Below are 21,964 nucleotides of genomic sequence, written 5' to 3' on the forward strand. Positions count from 1 at the left end.
AAAATACGCAAAACAAAACTAGAATTAAATGAGATAATTGATAAAAAAAACAAAATTCTTAGTACAAAGACTACGCCTACAAAATTACGAACATGGTAATAAATCCGGTCAATTTCTAGCAGAAATTGACCGGACGCAGAAAAAGCATTTGACAGAGTTAACTGGAAATTTCTATTTGCAACTTTACACAAATTTGGTTTTGGATCCTCTTTCATAAACTGGTTAAAAATATTATATAATTCCCCAACAGCTTGTGTTAGAACAAATGACCAGACATCCTCCAGCTTCTGTCTCTTGAGGGGCACCAGGCAGGGATGCCCACTCTCCCCTTCACTATTTGCAATTTTTATTGAACCACTAGCAGCAGCAATTAGACAGAATTCAGTAATTAAGGGCATAAAATGCAAGAACGTGGAACATAAAATCAGCCTTTATGCGGATGATGTGTTACTCTTTCTCCAAAATTCACAAACCAATATCTCTGGGGTGATTGAATTGATAAACTCTTTTGCAAGAATATCAGATTACTCAATTAACTGGTCAAAATCTACAGTCCTACCGATTAATTGCTCCTTCCATAATTCCTCTTCTACACCACTGCAATCGGGAAATATAAAATATTTAGGTATTAATGTTTCTCCCAAGCTTGCAGATCTAACTAAATTAAACCATATCCCACTTTTAAAGAAGGTAGAAGATGATCTGGCTAGATGGAAATGTCTACCCATATCACTCATGGGAAGGGTTGCCGCTATAAAAATGATGGTCTTACCAAAAATAAATTATTTATTCTCAATGATCCCAACTAAACCGCCACAAGATTGGTTCAGATCTCTAGATTCATGTATGTCCAAATTCCTTTGGAAAAATAAACCCCCACGTATAAGCTTAAAAACACTACAAAAGACCAAGGATAAAGGAGGACTAGAACTGCCTAACTTTCAGCACTACTTCTTAGCCAACAGGCTTCAGTTTATCTCAGGATGGCTAAAACACACCCTCTTAGATGAACCTTGGCTAGATGTAGAACAAGCACTCTGCAATAATCTAGAGATCTCAGACCTACCATTTATCAGCTCAAACATCCAACGACATGAATGCTTTAAAAGCATCAACATCAGCTCTTCTCTGACAGCATGGTGGGAGTTTCTAAAATTGACGGCGTCTTCATTAATCCCATGCAAACGTACACCTATCTGGAACAACCCTGACATATTACAAAACAATAATATGATAAACTTTTCAGATTGGAGTGATAAAGGAATCAAATATTTAGAACATATACTAGAAGGAACAGAATTTATTTCATTTGACGGACTAGTTACACAATATGGGATCAACAAGAAAAGATTTTTAGAATATCAACAAATTAAATCCATAGTAAAAAAGAAATTTAAACCGGGTCAAGTTGAACTACAAACACCACCAAGTGTGGTTCAATTTCTTACTCTTAAACCCCCCAAATTACTATCCAAAATATACAGAATGCTTTCTAAAACAGATGAATCAATATCACTTCCTATTGCAAAATGGGAAGCGGATTTATCAGTTAACTTAGACCTAAACTTCTGGTCTCAGATTTGCTTAAAAACCTTTCATCTAATTAGAAATCCCAGTCTTCAATTAATTCAATACAAAATATTACATAGAGTGCACTATACAGGTCATCGGATGTTCAAGATGGGCTTTACGTCTACCAACAACTGCTCACACTGCCAAACCAATTCACCGGACAATTATATCCACGCTCTTTGGTTCTGTCCACCAGTTCAGAAGTTTTGGCGCGAGATATGTGAAGACTTATCGAAGTGTCTGAAATGTAACATTCCAACTTCCCCCTTAGTGTGTTTGTTGGGCAGCTTAGATAATGTCACTTCAGAAAAGAATATAGCCCATATGGTTTTCACTGCCCTATGCATAGCCAAGAAAACAGTCCTCATGAACTGGAAAAATAAAAATAATCTTAATTCTAACCAATATAGAAATTATCTATTAGACTACATTAGTCTTGATACAGCCTCTGCCACCACATCAGATCAATTGCTCTGGGCTCCTTTGATCAGCTCCATCACCTAGTGGGGGTGGGGGGTCATAGTTTGGTCCCGCCTTCACTGTTGTGATTGGTGTGGGGGTAGGGACAGGCTTAGGGCGTCGGGGGGTTCCCCGGAGGCATCTTCCTTGGGGGGCTCAACCCGGGGTAGCGGTCATGTCCGGTTAGGGGCTCTGTTGGCTCTCAGGTGACTGTTTCCTCGCGGCTGCGTGCAGCAGGGCTAGGGGAGGGTCTGTGCTGACGGACGTGGGTTACTGACCTGGTAGCCTGGCTGCCCCTGGGTGGGTCCGGGATGGGCGTGAGGTTCTGGGGGCGCTCCGTCTCTGGGCTGGGACCCGGACCGGGCCTCGGGGGCTTGGGTCCTGGTTGGTGTGTTGCCGGGGTTGTGGGCGGGTGGGTGCATGGGGGCCCGGCCCTGGAGCAGGGTGCCGCCGGTGCATCGAGCCACCTGGGGGGCTCTTCAACTGGTGGGGGAGATTGTCACATCTTGCAGGAGCTTTCCTCTCCTCAGGAGCTCCCTCTGCAGGAGGGGGAGATACAGGAGAGGTGGAGGAAGATCTCAGCCTGGGTGTTTATTGTCTTATGTAGTCTGGAAGATGAGTGGATGGTGGGGTGGGTGCAGTTTTCTCTGTGGTGGGGTTGGGTGGACTGTCCCGGGCTCTGTGGGGCCAGGCGGCGCTGCTGCACTGGGCCCCGGTCTGGATGGGCCTGGGCCCCCTTTCCCTGGCGGGTCGCGGAGTGTGGGGGTGCCTACTGGGGTCAGCGGGGGAGCTGGCCCCAGGGAGGGGTCACTTGCCCCTCCCTTCCTTCCCTCCCCATCTCCAGCTGCCTCCCTCTTCCCGCTCCACCACAACCACCCACACATGCAGGGCCTTGGAGTAGGGGTATGTCACCAGGGTGCAGAGGAGGCTACCCCCCCCCCCCCCCCCCGTCCCCTTCTGGCTGCCTCTGCCTCAATTTTATCCCACAACTTAGACATTCACATTACTCACACTCTCATTACACATACATATAGGATCTTGGGGGTGGGCACGATACACGGAGTCCAAAGTACCATCAGGGTGTACACCCCACCCCTGGCATCGTTGCCCACCTCTCAATTTTAAATACACATAGACATTGAGGGCTAGCAGGAGGGACCATGCGCTTACCTGCTGCTCTCTGGCAGGTAGCTCCAAGCCCTCCTGGGTTTTAAATGCACCTTAAAACACACATGCATCAACACTACAATGAGCGGGTGGAGGGAGGTTTGGAGTCTTCTCTCACCCCCATTCTCTGCGACCTGCTGGAGCAGGGGGGCTAGGAGGAGGAGTTGGCCGTCCGACTGCGGTCTGGAGTGTGGAGCCTTCCTGCTGCTGCAGAGTCGGGGCGGTCTGCCTCCCCCCACCGCAGGGAAAAGGGAAACACCACCTGGGTCTGGGTGCAGTTCCCCCCTCCAGGGGCGGGGGCACCTAGACCCGGTTTGTAGAGTACGCTTGGGGAGTGTGATCGTGTGTACAGCGTCTTTTTATGTCTGTCTCCACGTTGGTTGAGTGTGGAGTAAGTGCATATGAGAGCATGAGGGTGGGAATGGTTGTTTGTATCTGTGTGTGCCTGTATGTCTGTGTCTATATGTCAGGTTGGGTGTCAGGCGCCACCTCTCTGGGGACATCTCAGGCCCTCCAAGGTTTGGAGGCCTATCTCCCTCTACCACCACTTCCCCTGCCAGTGGCGGACTCCCTCAGACATCGGTGCGTTGGTGGTTCTTTGTGTCCGGGGGTGGGCGTCCAGGTACACACCGGCTCACTCCTTGGCGGCCGCTTATCGGGGCCTGGAGCCTGGGGCTCGCTCGGGCCACTTCGGAGGTGGGGTGCCCCCGGCCTCTCGGCCTGGGGCTCGGTCACTCAGGTGCAGCTGGCTGCCGGCGGAGCTCACGGGCGCGTCACTGCAACTCCCCCTGGCTTCTGCTCCGCGGCTGCTGAGTGAGCCCTCATCTAGGACTCTCCTCAGCTCTTTCCGGGACAGTGGCGCAGCTGCCCCTCTGTTGGTCTTCCTTGGTCTCTTGTGTTCTGGGGGCCTCTGGATGTCTGGAGTTTTGATCTCCTCCACACCTGCTTCATGCCCTGGAGGACGGGGCTGTGGCCCCCCCACACCCTCTAGCAGATTATTACATGAAGGAACCTTTTAAAAAACAAAAAACAAGCGCGTCCATGCTCACAGGTGTACACACGGGTGATCACACCCACAAACTACACCCTTTTTGGCTCCTACCTCAAAGCACACTGTGTTCTGTTGATCTTATGTGCTGCACAATAATGTTTAACATTTAGTATTTACTGTCATATTCCCATATATCATTGTGATGTTGTTTATTCTATTACTCTTGTTCTCTTCTGCTTGCTTTCTTTTTTCTTTCTCAGCAGGTGACCCAGGTGATTGATATATGCATTTTTTTTTTCTCTGCCCGTTCTGTAGGTTTTTGTCTTTTGCCCTTCTCCCCCGTCCCTCTTCTCAGCTGTTTCTCTTTCCCTCTTTCTTTCTCCCCTTCTTTCCCCCAGTCAAGTCTGTCCCGTATTCAGTAAGTGAAAATAAAATAAACAATAAAAGGTGAATCAAATGGACCATTACGGCAAGGCTGGGATGGTCAGTTTGGTAAAGTAAATCCGTTGGGCATCTTTCTTTGCCTTTAGACAACAATTCTGAGGGCAAAAGAGCCAAACGGGACAGGCAAAAAAAAAAAATAAATTAATTAATAGTTTAAGGACCTTCTAATTAAATATGCATTTGAAGCCAGGCGGGGCTTAGCATAGCTTAGCTTACCTTTATCTTAGCTTAGCATAAAGCCTTCAATCAAGGAGGAAACACTCTGTTCTTAACTAAGTTACAGCAAAGAACAAAATGATCTAATCTTCCTCTACTCCCCTACATTTTGAGTTCCAGCCAAAACTATGAGTAATTTAAGTTTTTGTTTACTGATATCAGCCTCATGGCCAAGCACATCTGAAACCACGCTATCAATTCGCACAGCAAACTCAGAAATGTGATCCTTAAGGGAACTTAAAGTTAAAGTCTGAATGTGGCTGCCGCTTTCTCCACTTCGGTAGTTTTAGAAAACACTGGATTACACTGCCAGACCACTCTGACATAATTACTACCTACAGGTGATGGAAGAAACCAAAATGATTCAACACTCCCAGGGGTGACACAGTAGCATATGAGAAGCAGTGTGGGAGGGCCACCAACAGTGAATAAGGTCATGTATCATTCAGTGGTCAGATTAAATTCCAGACACATGACTGGTTTCAGGTGACAGCCCAACTGTGTGTGACCTCTCTTTTATTATTGTTATTATTATTTAAGTGGCTATCGTCATGTATTAACAAAATAAGAGTACATTTTTATTCATTACTTTAAATCTCTGAGTCCTGCAGTATAAGCATATTTTAATGGAATTATAAAAGTTGAGTTGCGGCTCACCAATTTGCCCAGCTGCTGTGACGGTACTTCAGAAAAATGCTTGCATACTGACTCAGCAAACATCACACAGGGATGTGAAGTTTGATGAGCTTAAATGGTCTTTTTTTTAAAGGATATGGCATTGTATAAATGGCTGCAATTAATGTTATTGTAGACATTTTTAAGAGGTAGGATTTGTAGGATTATCATGTCAGTGCTAATTTTAACAAACGTAAGCATATAAAAAGTGATGATTTAAAGTAAATACAATCTAACTTTTTAGACTATGTTTAACTTTTGCACTTAGGCTGTCTTTGCACTTAGCCTCATTCCTCTGTTCTATGGCCTGCCGTCGACATTGATTCGTTGCCATGGTTCTTCTGTTTTGTCGGATGAACATTTCTTTTCCATTTCAACCACCCACTGGCATTTCTAAGCTTTTTGCTTTTTTGTTTTCTCCTCTCCTCTTTTTTCTTCCATCAGTCTTTACAGGCCATGCTCTCCTCCCTTCACTCTGAGCTTGACATTCAGAGGTATTTGATGAAAATCCAATTGCCCCACAGAGTTAGTCAGCCTTTTATCTTATCTGCATCATACTGCAGTGTTGTCAGAGTGTGTGTTTGTGTGACCATGTTCGCACACTCGCTAACATCTGCTTTGTGACCATGTTCCTAAAGCCAAGTGCCCCCTTGTCTATCAGTGTCTGCCCTGTCTATCAGTCTATCAGTGTCTGCCCTGTCTGTCAGCCAGCCTTGGCTGTCAGGTTAAACTACATCTGTCAACTGCACTTATCTTAATATGCTTACCGGTACATTCTTTCTTTGCCCTTGCGAGTATGAGTGTGAGATAATGGCAGCATGTGCAGGCTGGCTTGTTCAAGATAACCCATAGGACCTGGCCTGGTAGTCTTGTGCCTTCATCTGCTATGGCTTTACATCACCATTTTTGTTGCCAGAAAGGGGAGCAATTTCATAAAGAGCCCAGTGTTCAGAGTTTTCCCCTTGAGGTGGAGCTCACCTTACCTTACTGCACAATAGCTCAGTGGGCTCAGGAGTCAGGTCACAGATCTTCTTATTGTATCCCTAGCTCGAGGATGCCACGCCATGCAGATATGATTACAGAGAAGTGAACTGATCTTCACGTTTTGATCACACAAGTCCTGATGTTTAATCAGTGGTTACTAGAAATTTCTCTTTCTGGAACAACATTTTAGGAATCTCTTTGAACTCTTTTAGGGTGTTGGTACTTTTAGTAACCATGCATACCTGTGGGTGTGTATTTAATAGCAGCAGAAGATCCTGTAGTGCGTGTATTAACACTTTGTTGCACATTTGCATGAGTAGACTCATAGTTTTTTGTGTGTTGCTGCAGTCAAAGTCACCATTAAAGATTTATTTTTCTCGCTTTGCAAAGAATGCGTGTGACTCACAGCACACCTGACATTGTCAGGAAGTGTTATTTCTGCTCCACTAAATGCATGATAACACAAAGAAGTTTCTTATACTGTGAAAAAAATATTTTTTTTTGTTGTGTCCTTGAGAGAATGTAATACTAAAGCATGTAAAGTATCATCTTGTGTACACTTGTGTACAGGGTATTGCTCTTACGGTGTTGTTTCCATGTGCTCCCATTTCAGAGCAGAAGCCCAAAGCACGGCGCCAGCACCCAGCACAGTATCGGCGACCAGGTCGACCACCTGTCCTTAGCCTCCCTGGAATCATTGGACACCATGTCTGAGGCTGAAGCGCCCACAACCTTCACCCGTGGCAGCCGGGTTCGTGCCAGCCTGCCTGTTGTGCGATCGGCCAATCAGACAAAGGACCGCTCACTAGGTATGCTGGATGTTATATTAGTTTTTGGGTTCATGGCAGTTCTGTTAGTTTGAGAAAATTCAGTTGACAATCTTGTAATGCTCTATTTCAAAATCCCCAAATAAATTTGCTATAAGGAAGTTCCTGTATCTGCCCTGTTAAAGACTCACAGCATTAACTAGCATTAGTAATGTTTGACACGTTCTTTTAGCATAACCTTGGCATAACTCTTTGTAATAGCTCCTAACCACAGTATGATGTCATTGTTTCACTAAAAGTCCAAATCTGTTCCTCTCACTCCATCCGTCTGCTAGTCTCCACCCTTCCTCCTTTCTCAACCTGAGCGCACAGTTTTGTTTTAATTAGTATTCATTTCTTCTGTAGTGAAAGATAGGAGAAAAGCATCCACAGTGTGCCATCGTGGTATTGACAGGATTAGAAACGGGTCGTCTTATCAACGTGCACGGTGCTACATTTGCATACATATGCAGCAAAGGCTCAGAGCTGTGCAGAATTAGGTGGCTGTGTTTGGCTGAGAGGGATGCAAAGTCTTAGAAAACTCTCCAAACAAAGTGTAGCGTCAGCGCAGCCTACAACTCGGCGAGGCGTCTGCCACGGGATAATAGGCAAGCATCTGAGAGACTTTTCACCAAAGTGAAAATGAATGAAACTGCAGGGTGTCGTATTCCTTTCCCGTGCCAGTAGTGCCTCTTGCTTTGTCTGAAAAGTTTTTCTACACATGCACGTACACATGTCCCATCATTCTCTGTCCTTCTATCAAAAACATCAAGACAGAGTGTTAAGACAGTGGGGGGTTATGGTGTGAGGAAAAAGGGGAGGAGAAAAAAAGGGGGGAGGTGGGGGGCACCACTTCACAACACTGTCCCTCCCACCACTGCCTCTCACACACATGCACACACACAAACAGACAGGCACACGCTTCGCTTGGTCCCAGCAGACATTTGGGACTTTTAAGTGTCTTTTTGGTGTAGTAGCTTCTGGCTTTTTGAGAGCATCTTAACAGCGAGCAGAAAAACAGGGATTCCTTAAAACCTCAAACGTGAGTATCAAATTCATCCTTAAGTGTGGCATCAAGTGTATTGAATTTCTTCATTTTGCGGGTGCATTATAGTCGTCTGCCTTTTCGCTGCATTTCAATCGCTGCGATGAGCATATATTTCTAGACTTTATTTGTTTTAGACTTTTGTGTCTTACTGGAGAGATGTGGAAAAACTGTGCCCATTTGGTCAGAAAAACCCACTAGCTATTTGTTTCCAGTCCTCAGTGAAACCAGGTGCTCAGGAATGCAGCTGTTAAAACTGAGCTATTCAACTTTGTCATAGCAAATAAGAGTACAGAGGTGTGCACGATGCAATCTCAATCAATGGTGCTTTGTCATCAAATTCTTTCGCCCTAGTTGCGAACATCTGGATGAAAACTACACGGCCGTTAACGTAACAGCTCTCAGGGGAAAGATGAATTTATTCTGCAAATGGGCACTTTGTTAAGTTTTTCCAACACAGGAACCCAGACAGACCAGAGAGAGAAAGCAACGGATAGACTCAGCAATTTTATTTCCTGGATTTGCCCTCTCTCTCTCTCTCACTCTCTGTCTCACTCTGTCTCGTGGTGCATGTAGGATCTTGTATAATATTTCACCAACATCTGGTAGCTTTTACTGGCTAGCTCCTTTTATGGGGTTACACCAAGTAAAACCAAACCCTCCTCTCCTTAAAGCAAGTTATTTCCAGTGCACAAATGCACAAGTGACAATTTTGCCTCTGCAGCTAATGAAATGTGACATTTTGGATGATTTCTTATGAAATATGAGCAAAACAACAACACGAGCTGATTGAACTGTTTTGATCATTTCATTACGTTCTATTGTTGCCACTGATTGCCTGTGAAGATCAGCACAAAGCCGTTTGAGGTAATGAATCGCAGATTGAAAATAGAAATGTTTTTTTTCTGTCTCCCCCCCCCCCCAGCACTGTTTATACAACTGCTCTGTAGGCGTGGCCATAAATTTTGTTCAAGAGCCATCTGTTTTTCTAAAGCACAGTACAAATGCCACACCCAGGGTTCAGAGGTTCAAGCTTTGGTCTGTTTGATGCACAACTTGTACTGATCCACCCCTAGTTTTGTCCTCTCTTCCTGACCCCACCCCCAAGCTCACTGCCTGTACCAAATAATTTATCCTGTGCAAGTGATAAGCAAAAGATTCAGCGCAGTGCATTACAAATATTTAGCAAAAGCCTGCACACAACATGATTACATTCATGCACTTTTGTTTTTGATGCTTTCCAAGCCACAGTTCAACTGAGAATAAATGCTGAAGCCCAATTCAGACTCTCTTATCCGTTCGGGACTGTGCAGGAGTTGATCCAAATTGCACCAAAACAAAAAAAAGAAGAAAAAAAACACCGGGAACTTTTGAAAATTTGAGTCCGGCCAGTAATCTGCACTGAGCGGCCATGACCAGACGTGTCACATGGGCCCTTGCCAACTCTTTTTACAAGGCTGGAATTATGCTGTTAGATGTTTTATTTTATTTTATTTTTTTCACCATTGAAGGGTTTTTAAACCAACCCAAACTTCTACAAGCGTCCCTTTTTGTTTAACCACCACAGTTTTGGCATTGTTTACTGCACTAACATGAAATAACATAAGCCCAATGATTTTACTGCAATATATTGAGCATTCTTGCACAGTCAGTACTCTATACAGTAGCTCAACAGTAAAAGCAGACCACTGGTTTGTAATTGGAATAACACCGACACAATTTCAGTGAACTGCGTGAAATGTTCTATTTGTCTTGACAGATTAACACTGCGTGCAGGGCTGAAATTCTTCAGGCCTTTAGAAAACATATGGGAGTGAAACAATGCGTCACTGCTAATGCAAGTTATGGAATTCAAATAGGACTGTCTTAGTCACGGGAAACATTTGAAAGGACTAATCACCAAGTCTCCCTGCTTCCTGCCTTTAGGTGTACTGTACCTGCAGTACGGAGACGAGACCAAACAGATTCGCATGCCCAATGAGATCACCAGCATTGACACAATCAGAGCTCTCTTTGTCAGTGCCTTCCCGCAGCAGCTCAACATGAAGATGTTGGAGTCACCCAGTGTTGCCGTGTACGTCAAAGACGACATGAGGAACGTGTATTACGAACTTGCTGATGTCAGGTAAAGATGCACTGTGTTTGCATGTGATAAACATGGTAACAGAAACGGATCGGGAGCATGTATTTGCCATCGCATACTGTGTTTATTATTTCCTTAGGTCGATCTGATATTGTCGTGTTGGTGTTGCTCTTGGATCGATATAACTAATGTTGCAAGTGACCAATCACACGTGATGTCAAAGTTTTATGACATAGAAACAGCGTCACACAACACACCAAACCATAACCCCTTAACCATAACCGTAACTATAGTCCCGTAACCCTAACCCAAACCACGACACATCCTAACCCTCAAACCTAACCCTGACCCTAACCGCCCCCTTTTTGGATGTTTTTCCTGAGTGGACATCGGCAGTTTTCTTCCCCAAGTCACAAAGCTATGACATCATAACAATGTGATTGGTCAGATGCAATGTTGATCCTGTACAAACATCATTATGGAACAATGTGAGGATATCGGATAGACCTATTTCCATTTACCCACTGTGAACACTTTCCATCCTCTTCCTTCTTCAGCTCTCCCTGAACAGGAAATGTCACTGGTCAGGAAATGGGCTCACTTCCACTTTCCTTCAATGTTAAAGAGAAAGTTAAAAAAAAAAAGAGCATTAACTGTAAACAAACTAAGGTTTACTTTTAGCTGACTTTGATACCTTTCCTGGTGGTTGTTGCCAGTCTTAATGAAAAAATTTGACTTTGCAAATCTTTAAGAAATATTTGCTTTTTTTTTAAAAGCTCTCATTGCTTCATTTATAAACATACATACCAGTACTATCCTACTTTGATATTCACCTGCATGTCTTATCAGTAATACAGCAGATTCTGTCTTCTGAGAAAGCAGGCAGCCATTTGTTGTAGTTGTTTTTCAGAAGGAAAGGCTTTACTCTTGAAGGCATACGAACTTTGCCCTTTGCCTGCAGAGCTCCTGCTCAAGTGCAATGTGTACTTTGTGAGTAATATTTTATCAGGGCTGTAAAAAAAATTGTCTCGTCATAGCTTAAGGGCTGTACGGGCGACCATAATGCCATAGTTAAATTGAGCCCAGGACATGAAACAGCAGGTGTGCTCTCAGTTCATGTAGCAAGATAGTATTAGTTAATATTTTTATGGATTTTGAATATTTAGAGAGAATGTCAGGTAATAGCGAACAGTCAGAGCCTCTGTCGGGGTATGTGCCCTTGGTGGGGCTGTTGCAGAGAACCCGACTGAGGCAGGATCGGCCGCTGTCTGATGGCGATATCTGGGCTAAATTCTTACCACTGAGCACCTCTTCCTCCTACAGGAACATCACAGACCACTCCTGCCTGAAGGTTTACCACAAAGATCCAGCACAGGCATTCAACCATGGACCCCGACCTACCAATGGCGATGTCAGGGTGAGTACTTTACTGTCCACAGCACAGCAGTGAAATTGTCTCATTAAAAGCGGCAGCTGAGTAGAGAAAAGATTTGCTGCAGATAGAATAGCGAGCCCGGTCTCCGGTTTCTCACATCTTGTATGCAGTAAAGGGAAGGAATGTCCCCCTGCCTCTTGTTAATCTCTTCAGAGGGGGTCTTGTATTGTTCTCCCAGGGGCCTGCGTTTGGCCGTCCTCTACACGCTCTGGTGCGACTTGTTTAAGGGACAATTGGACTCAGCTCTCAGGACTATTTCCTCTCTGAATTCTTCCTCCCAATATCTGCTCTAATCTCTTTTCTTTTATTCTGATTCTATCTTGTTTATTTCCTGCTGATGTAACAAACTAAAACCCCCAAAGAGCCTTTTTTTTCGTCTACTGTTCCTCCTCAGATCCGCTCCTCTAATCTGCCCTGACCAGTCATCTGTCCTCGCTTTGTCCGTCTGCCAGTTACAGTTAGCATTTTGGCACAATTGCTTTGCTTTAAATATTAACCCCCGCTATACTAACACTACATGCAGTGCTGCGTATGGTCACCTAAGTTTAAAGTGAAATTGGTTAAGTTTAAAGGAGTGATGAGGCAGCTAAGGTGATGGTTTTAAGAGCTCTTCATTCAGATGCCACAGTGACATTGAGGTGCTGCAGAAATTCTTTTTTATTCTTTGCTGCTGACAGGCAAGTTGCTGACTTTCTCCAATCGGGTCCTTCAAAGGGAGGCGAATAAAAGACGGCTCTTCAAAAAAAAAAAAAAAAAGATGGCTAAATAAGATACTGAAAAAGTGAAAAGGGGAATCTTACTTTGAGAGCTTAAAAGTTTCAAAGTACATCAGCAGAAAAACTCCAATTGTGTAGAGAAGTTTTTCCCCAACTTTTTTTTTTTTTTTTTTTGCTGTTGTTGAAATTCTGGTTCTCGTCGAAACTGCAGGTGTTAAAAAAAGAGCTTGGAACTCGATGAACTGAAATGTATGAAGCAACTTCTTAAAGGTTCCTATGCAAACACAGTGCAATGCTAACATAAAGAAAAAGATTGTTGCCGTCATTTTTTAACCCAGCAGCAGCTGACCCAGATACAGAGGATGGCTGTGGGGTGGTGTTTTAAGTGTAAACACTACAGAAAACTACCTAAAATGCCATTTATTGATTCCCACTCGAGAGTTTGCTTCTATTGCAGTCAAGTCGCTTTATTTAAATACAACAACAGAGGTTGATGAACGTGCTCCGCATCAAGCAAGCTGTTAAGCTGTTGGCAAACTTCCCTTCCTTTACAAACATATTGAAAAGCTCTAAGACTCAACACAGTTTTCAACGTAATATTTATCAGCCTCTCTATTCTTGGCAGTGTTAAAAATTCAACCTCTTTTATTGAGGAAATAGAAAATTGGCTGCACAAAGGAAAAAAAGGGTGTCGCTAGGGCTTAATTAGCACCTGTTCAAACACTGTTTCACTGAAGGTGCACCTCACATGTGTTTGGGCCGTAGAGAATGCCCTCGCCTTGCAGGGATGCCAGGCCTCAGATCTGATTCAAATTGAGATCTGCAGTCATCTCGGCTATCGATTTGAAAATGTCTGGCAAGCGAAACTTGCATAGAGCTGTCTCTGGTTATAAAAACAACTGCTGCAATAATACGAGTTGGATAGATGTACACAGGAATGGACACGTAACTTGATAAACTTCAGGCGGTCAAATAACTCTCCTGCAATTGCATTTCAAAAGTTTGACTCATTAATCTTTACTGATACATATATTTATATATGTATGGGATAGTGCCTCAAGCTTTGCTTTGAATTCATACAGTATAGTCAATAGTGGCTGTCGACAGAGACAGTATGTACACACCAGTTAAGAAGATGTTTTGGAAACAGTAGCTGAGTTATTAGCTAGCCTCTGATTTGCTCTCCTAAAAACAATCCACCATTTTTTCTTTTGTCTTTGTCCAAAAAAAGATGACAGCTCATCTTGTGTCAACTTACAATTCTAATAATTAGTGTTTTCTTTCACCAACACCATTTAGTGCCCTACAGCACATCCGCATAGTACACTCAGCCATTCGATCAGCTCTTTAAATATTTACAACTTTCTTCACAAACATTGCAGCACAACTCTTCTTTATCTGGCCTGCTTTGTTCGCTGTGAGGCTCTGAAACGTCTGTGAATTAGTCGGGAAACTCGCTCCAACTCTGACAGGCCAAGAGATTGAGGCAACTTTTGTTAACTCCTACTAGACATGCCGCTCTCATAATTGGAAGCTTAAGAGACTGATGGAGAAAGGAGAAAGGTCTGGGAGATAAATTGCATCTTTTTTGCCTGATATGGTTTCGCGTGTGCTTGTTTTTCGAGCTTCTACTTCTTTGTTTTGTCACAAAGCAAGGAGATCTCTGTACTGTAGGGATATTTTTAGATGTTTTGGTCGGTGTTTCAAAGGTGCAACATCTGTTTGGGATTGAGAGCTGATGCCTTTTGGCTAAAAATGTTCTTATATGGCTTTGCAGGGATTGGAAAAGCAGTCAGATGTTATTTAGGGCTTCAGAGTGTGCACCTTAAAAAGTAGAAGTCTTTATGGTTTTGTGACGGTCAGCAGTGGCTCTTTGCGCTGAAGTCTTAGTGTTTTGCTGCTTGGTCGGACTTGTTGCAGTCATATTTACTGCTGCGTGAACTTTCCCTGCTACAAAGTTTCTTTCTTTTTACTGTTGTCACCACAGCCAAGCCTGAGCTCTTTTGTTACTGTATTCTCTGTGTGCATTTGTTGTTTTCCAGTTCACACCTACTCTTGCACACACAAGGGTCACACCCACTTTATTGTTCACCTCACTGTGCTAATCTTTGTTGGCACTCTGGGAAGTAATAAATAATGACGAGACTGAAAACACAAAAACTTTGCGTTACGTTTTTGACTTGTCTTGACTTTTAGGTGAGACCTGTGAGTCATACGTCGGACAAACAATAGTTTGTGTGTTTGACGGGAATAGAAAGTTAGACTGGAAAACAGATTCGATTCATACCCACTTGTGACACCCTCTAGGAGAGTGTGTATCCATGAATTCTGTCTGTGTTTATAATTTAGGTTTCAAATGTGCTTGTACATGTTTAGTTCAGTAAAGAAGAGAGCGAGAGAAAAACAAACAAACTAAAGAAAACCCAATCTAAAATGAAATGACTTTTATTGTTTTGTTGCTTGTTCTTTCTGAGCCGATATCAAATTTCCATTATTGCTTTCACTGCATGGCTGGCCAAGGGTGCATGTTGCATATCAAGTAACTTTTTGTTTGCAGAGGAAATAATTTAATTCTTTTTTATCCGTTAAGCAAAACACAGTCTTGCCTTATGCAAGGTGTCAAAATAAAAGTAGAGGAAGTAATGTAAAGACTGAACACTGTGTACCTTTAAGACTTTTGCACTGACTATTCTTCTATATCCCTTAACCAAGAAAAGTGTTCCAATTAATTGAGGTTAGGTTTTTGCACGTTAGCCTTCAAAGAGCTTTAAGGTGGTTGAGCTAAAGAACTGTGGACTGTATTTGCTATTCAGACAGACAGATACTGTTGCAAATTGTGTCCAGGAACTATTTTCTACTTCTGGGAAAATTTGCTGACAGTATATATTCTTTGAAAAGCAACAGTGTAAGATAGATAGATGTTTTTGTTTTAAGGGCAGCTCCAGTCTAAAGTTACAAGACCTACACAAAGTAAGAAGTAACTGAAGTTGACAGAAATATGCATCTTTAATTTAAGATTTTCTACTAAAAGAAGGAACTTTTTGTGTACTTATATATATTAAATCATTTTTTTTGGGTGTTTTTATGATTTTTTTTCTTTTTTCTAGATGCACAGTGAATTGGCACTTGCCGGCCGTGATGGCCAGCCCCCTCTAAGGCATCCTCCCATGGTTCCCCCGTCCCACCACCCAATGCAAGCAGCACTCCCCCCACCGCCCCACTCTATGCCTCCATCCCCCTCCAGAATCCCATTTGGCCCACGGCAGGGCTCTTTACCTGGGAGCGCCACCATCCCAAGGGACAGAATCTCCAATGCCAACCCACCGGCCCGCTCTAACTCTCCTTGTCCCAGCGCCATCCTAGAGAGACGAGATGTCAAGCCAGATGAGGATATGGCTGGAAAGAGCCACACTCTTTCTAGAGGGAATGAGGGCTTGTACGCAGATCCATACCTCCTCCAAGAGGGACGAATGGGCATTGCTGCAGCACATGGACCACACCCCAGCCCTGGTCTTGATGGTCCAGAGCATGCCATGGGGGGATTTCACCGTGCCTCCATCCGCTCCACGAGTTCTTATGGTGGACCTAGCCCTACAGACACTATAGATCACCCCTCTCTGTACAGGCAGAAGTCCAGAAACAGCCAGCTGCCGACTTTGGGTTCTAAGACACCTCCGCCATCCCCTCATCGGATGACTGAGGTACGAATGATTGACATCCATGGTGGACCTCCTCATGGCATGCCATCTCATAGTGTTACCATGGAGAGAAGCTCGCCTGTGCGCCAGTCCTTCAGGAAGGAAGAAGTAACTGGGACAAAGCCACGGAACAGCATGGGCTCACCTGTGGTTCCAGACCTCCAGGGGCCAATCCCAGCTGCCAGTGACCATCAGACACGGTAAGCTAGCAGAGGACACAGTGTTGCATATAGTAGCTGGGGGGGGGGGGGGGGGGGGGTTGTTAAAATAACTACCGAGACATTGCATGGGAGCATGGACTAACTCTGCATCCCAGTGTCACCCTAACCATGAACTGCTGCTTTCCAGTACCTGGTCTGACTCTGTTTCATCATCCATGCGTGAAGAATAAATATAACCTGCCCTCTCACTGTCTTCAGCATAAAGATCTGCACATGAAGCACATTTTGATGAGTTTGGTTTGTGTATATAGCCAGCTCTTGCTTATCTTGCTAACTCGAATTCTGGAGCTGATATTGTTGATGAGCGTGTAAGCCCAGGCATAGCTACCACTAGTGAAACAGGATAGTATCTAAAGGCTCTATTAATCAGTGTATATTTAAACAAGAACACCCCTTACAGACTCTATTCAGTTTCAGTTAATCTAACAGATATTTTAGTACCTGGGTTAGGTTTGTCTTCTCAGACTGAGAGCACATAAACACAGAAAGGGTGCAAGAGGGATGCTGGCCTCTTAGCAATGCTTAACTAGAAAGGAGGGTACATGGGCTCTGTGTGTAACTTGGAAACCCAAAGCAAATACTGGCCAGGTTGAAAAAGTATTTGAAATGGCCAGTCATGCAGATCAGGCCAGACCACCTGGGAAGCCCAAAACCTCCATTAGAAATGCCCTGGGAATATCTGAAAGAGTGAAGGAATTTGATTGGGAAAGTACCATGCTTCACTTTCAAAATAAACTGTAGGTGTCATAGAATATACTCGTGTAAAATATTGTGGTCATTGTTGTATTCACATAGACTTTGTGTCTGCACTGTGTCCTTAACATGCCCCGTGCCTCAAGATAAATTATGAATAGAACAGAATAGCCCTTTATTGTCACTGTACATGTGCAATGAAATCGTGGGTGCTCCAAACAGACTCTGCAGGAAATATAAATAGCAAGACAACATAAATAAATGACAAAACAAGATGAAAGCACACTAAATAAGGCACATCTTATGTGCCTTATAAAGCAAAAGTAGTTCTGTTGCCAGTTCCCTCACCTGCCTACAGTGTAGGCTTTCTTAAGGCAGTGTCATACAGTTCAAATAATCCTTTCACTCTCTTTTTGGCAGTCACTACATGTGACTCAGTCAAAAAAACAATATGACCCGAGCACCTTGGGTGTCAAAGCTTAGGCTTGTCAAGAAGTTGTCCGTCTTGTTTATTCTATTTGGACACGAGCTTTTGGGGTTTTTACATTTTTGTTTTATTTGTAATTCAGAAACGATTCATATTTACCAGAGACAACATTTACTTGTGGCATATTGCAAATCAATTCCAAAACAAAAGAAAAATCTCTGCTGTGTAATCATCTCACAAAATGGCAAAACGTTTCATGGTTAGGTGATTAAAAGCGATTGATTATTCTGTTTACAACCCTCCCGTTTTCATTCTGAGCTAATATTTGCTCCAGTGGCAGCTGTCATATCCAATAGGCCTCGGTGTTGAAAGCAGAATTTTTTGATGTGTCTGCAGAGAACGAATGAAGGCTATGGAACAACAGATTGCCAGCTTGACTGGTCTTGTTCAGCATGCACTTTTAAAGGGCCCAAACACTAGTGGCACCAAGGAGCCTCTAAGGTAAGCAATCACAGTATAGGCCAGAGTGGAGGCATCGGGTGAAATGGACTTTTCAAAAGAAAAGCCTGGTGATTCAGTCAGAGGAGGAAGGATAAATTATCCCTTCAATAATGGCCATATCAGACACTCAGGTAAAATAGTGTCTGCTAAAAAGGAAATCGGTTTGAATGTGAATCTGTTATCGAAGCCTTTTGCCCTCTAGATAAATGGCCACTATTGTTCATCTGGCTGCTTTTCAGCTCTTTATCTTCTTTATTTATTTATATTGTTTGGAAATGTTTGCTTGACGCCTAGTCTAAAATGTCTGCTGTGAATTTGAATGTAGCTACTGTATGCACTGATGATGAAGCTTGTTAACATCATTAACATCATTTTAACCTTTCTGGTTTGTCAGTCTGCTCCATCATTCTTTATTTTAACTTGTTTGTCCTTACTAATATCGAGCTGTAAATCTAAAGTGCTGCAAAGTGCTGTTTATTTCTGTTACACAAACTCTTGTAAGATAAATTTCTCTCTGACTGCAGCGAGAGACCCCCGAAGACATCATCTCCAGCCCACAGTGCTCATAGTTCAGGTTAGTATCTCTTCTATTATGTGGGATTTCTGGAGTTTTTTCTTTTTAGTTGATATAAATGCCATAATATCATGTGCAGACAAGCCCACACATCAGTGTCAGTCAGCAGTCTGCAATGAACAGCACTGGAGGGAGGAAAAACAAAGTCAGGCTTCTTTGCTTGTCATCAGTTCATATTTCCTTGCACTCCTTTACCCAGTTCATCCAGTTTAATAGGAGTTAAGAGACGAGAGCCAGCGCAGCTAACACAAGCCCCTCAAAGCACTACTTAAAACAAGATGCTATTACTTCTCAAGCCTGCCAAGATGATTCAGCGATTCAATCTCCGCGCCGCAGCGTTCTGCGGCCAGACCTTAGCTTGATAAAAAGATCTGCAACCTCACCAGTGGCGAAGCACAAACACAACGCTATTTATGTGTCTTGAAAGCTAAGCTCGTGTCTCAAGAAACATTTCATGGAGTATGTAGTTTTCAGAGGGATTTACTTGTCATGCTGTGTTTGAGCAAATCTTCAAAACATCAGAAAAGTTACAGGGTCTTCTTTGATCTCGCCAGACAGCCTCTAACATGAAAAAACGTGAGGATATTCGTTTAATCCCTCACATGCTTCTTGATTGTCACCACCCAGCGTGTCCTTCTTTCAAAATATACATTGTAACCAGTAGTTCAGGTCTGTTCACGCTGTAAATAGATTTGGGGGATTACAAAGACAAAAGTGTGTTCTTTCACTGCGTCATGGTATATGTCAAAAAGAATTTAGGGAGCACTGGTAAGTTTCTCTTAACTAAAATGGATGGACACTACTTTCTTTGTATTTTTTTGTGTTTAAAGGATTGGCTGCTCTTAATTACACGAAAAAATTTGTACTTGCCTCTTGTGGTATCCATTCTTGCAGATGGTTTTCACATTTGCCTCAAATATACAGAGACAGACATTCATTTCATAATTCTGATAAAAATACAGCACAAATGCGTCCTTTCAGAAAGAATTTCCAAGTTACTGTGGATAATACACAGACCTTGAAACTGCTCTCTACCAGAAAATTGGCCCAACTTCAACTATTTATATAGTGAACTAAGATTCCAGGTTAATTGACACACATTTTTGAAAAGATATGTTACTGTAAAACTCAGTGCATGCAGTGTTAATTTAGCTACACAGGACACAAAGTCAAGCTCAGCTGACCTCACTGTCATCCCACATCAGCTGACACCTCTGCTGATATCCTCATGACTAGTTTCAGGTTTATTTAAAAAGGACAATGCACGATAATTAAGATGAGCACTTGGATCCTGTAACTGCAGTCCCTGATGGCATTCATATATGTTAAAAGAAAAAAAATGGAAGCACATCTGTGTATAGATAAGAGCTAGAAGATGAGGTAATTTCAGCTGTTATTTCCCAAGGGGTCACCACAGCAAATGAATATGCCCTCCCATTTATCCAGGCTTGTTATCGGTACTAGCCTGTGAAACCCCGAGGCTGGATTTGTGTTTCCTGCCAGGCTTGATCTTTTAAGACTTTTGTAAGGCAAATGTGTTAACAACTAAACAACAAAGCCCCTAGATAAGAACCAGGAGAACATAAATACTAAAACAAACACCCTAACTATATAACCTAGCAAACAAAACTTAAAGACCAAGTAACCTGATCAAGTGGGGTGCAGTATTAAAATTGCTTTAGCCCACCTACAGTTGGTGCTCATTGCAAGCTGCTTTGCAACCCACTCAAGCTCCTCCTTTACATGCTGTGTTTGACAAAACCAATGTTGTCTGTTGTGACTGAACGTGTAGTTCTATAGGGTCATTACATTTCAATCTCATGGTGCAGTTTGAAATATTGCTCTTACTTTCTATTTAGGGACTTCCACCATGGATGTAAGTTACTTTGGTTTCCATGGTTTCAGCCTGTTCTTCATCTTTAGCAGTGACTGAAATAATTAGTTGACAGCCATTTCCAGCTGCAACTAATAAGAGTGTTAACATATCTATAGTACAAATGAAGTAGAAATGATGCCACAAAAATTAGAAGAAATCTTTGCTGAACATTTGGGACATTAGGTCAGAAAAAGTGTGTTTACGGGCATTTACAATCTGCCTGCTAATAAGCAGAGTGAGTGCTTGAAAAAGGAAAAAAAATTATACACTTTAAAGCCTCCCTAATAATGTTTACTAGAATTTTTACAGTTGATAAGAGTAATTATGAGCTTTGATTTCAAAGGTTTTAGTATGTACATATGGCTCGTAATTTTCAGAAAACAAACTTAAGCTGTGCTGTGTGGGTTTTTTTCTTCTTCTCTTGGTCCAGGTGGTTCTCCGGTCTTGTCTCCCAAGAACAGTGCAAGCCCACCAGACAAGGGCTCAGTTCCGCTCAAAGTAAACCTCCTGCAGTTCAGGAAGAATGTTTCTGACCTCAGGATGCAACTGCATCAGATGAGGCAGCTGCAGGCAAGACTTTGTCTCCATTTTAATTAAATTAAACTGTTGCGTTTGTTCACATTTCCAGCTGTGTATATGCATGTGATTAAGTGAGATACCCAAAAAGCCATATATCTCGGTTTACTAGTCCAGGTCCTCTAATAACTTTCACTTTGCTATGTACATCACTTCAGCTCCAGAATCAGGAGGCATTACGGGTGCAGCTGAAGCGGGCAGAGCAGGAAATCAGTATTAAACTTGCAGAAGCAATGCGGCGTATGGAGGACCCTGTTCAGCGACAGAGAGCTGTGGTAGAAGAGGACAGGCACAAGTACTTGGGTCTGGAGGAGCGTGTCCTCACACAGCTCAGGTAAGACTGCTCAGGACTCGCTCATTACGCAACACAACAGATGCTGTTTTGTTTAAATTGTGTCTAAAATGGATAGACACGTTTGTTTGCATTCAACAAAGTTTTTCAAAAGTCTGACAGTTGATGTAGTGCACATATCTGCAACTACATTTGCTGTGCCTTTGTTTATAGGAAGCCCCCAAAAGGCTTCGCTGTTATCAGCTCACCTGAGCCATTCAATCCTAAACGCTTTGACAAGCCAACACCCTCTAAATTACAGCCCACAGGTTTATGCAGGCAAGCTACGCCTGCCTCTCAGAGACAGCGGTCTAAAACAATGGACTCAACTGTGGAGTAATTACTCACCGCCCTGCTCTTATTTGAATTCATTCGCCTCGTCTTGCCAACAGGGAGCAGTAATTGAATCCTTTTTATTTGGATGTTTACAGACAAGGTCAAACAGTGTTGTCTTGCTAGACAGCGGCGAACATA

At 43.0% G+C, this 21,964-nt stretch overlaps 1 protein-coding gene across 1 annotated transcript in view; it reads left to right on the plus strand.

The window, feature by feature from the left end:
• kiaa1217 (KIAA1217 ortholog) overlaps positions 1 to 21,964 on the plus strand; it is a 53,046-nt gene that overhangs the window by 18,589 nt on the left and 12,493 nt on the right. The window contains exons 3-10 of the mRNA XM_085362885.1: positions 7,122 to 7,317; positions 10,286 to 10,484; positions 11,766 to 11,859; positions 15,701 to 16,491; positions 18,029 to 18,133; positions 18,658 to 18,707; positions 21,014 to 21,153; positions 21,318 to 21,493. Of these exons, the coding sequence (XP_085219011.1) occupies positions 7,122 to 7,317; positions 10,286 to 10,484; positions 11,766 to 11,859; positions 15,701 to 16,491; positions 18,029 to 18,133; positions 18,658 to 18,707; positions 21,014 to 21,153; positions 21,318 to 21,493 (1,751 nt within the window). The remainder of the gene's footprint in view (positions 1 to 7,121; positions 7,318 to 10,285; positions 10,485 to 11,765; positions 11,860 to 15,700; positions 16,492 to 18,028; positions 18,134 to 18,657; positions 18,708 to 21,013; positions 21,154 to 21,317; positions 21,494 to 21,964) is intronic.

The sequence above is a fragment of the Diplotaxodon limnothrissa genome, linkage group LG9 (genome assembly GCF_057381915.1).
Source record: "Diplotaxodon limnothrissa isolate DT_005_m linkage group LG9, D_limnothrissa_male_GT1.1, whole genome shotgun sequence".
Lineage (NCBI taxonomy): Eukaryota > Metazoa > Chordata > Actinopteri > Cichliformes > Cichlidae > Diplotaxodon > Diplotaxodon limnothrissa.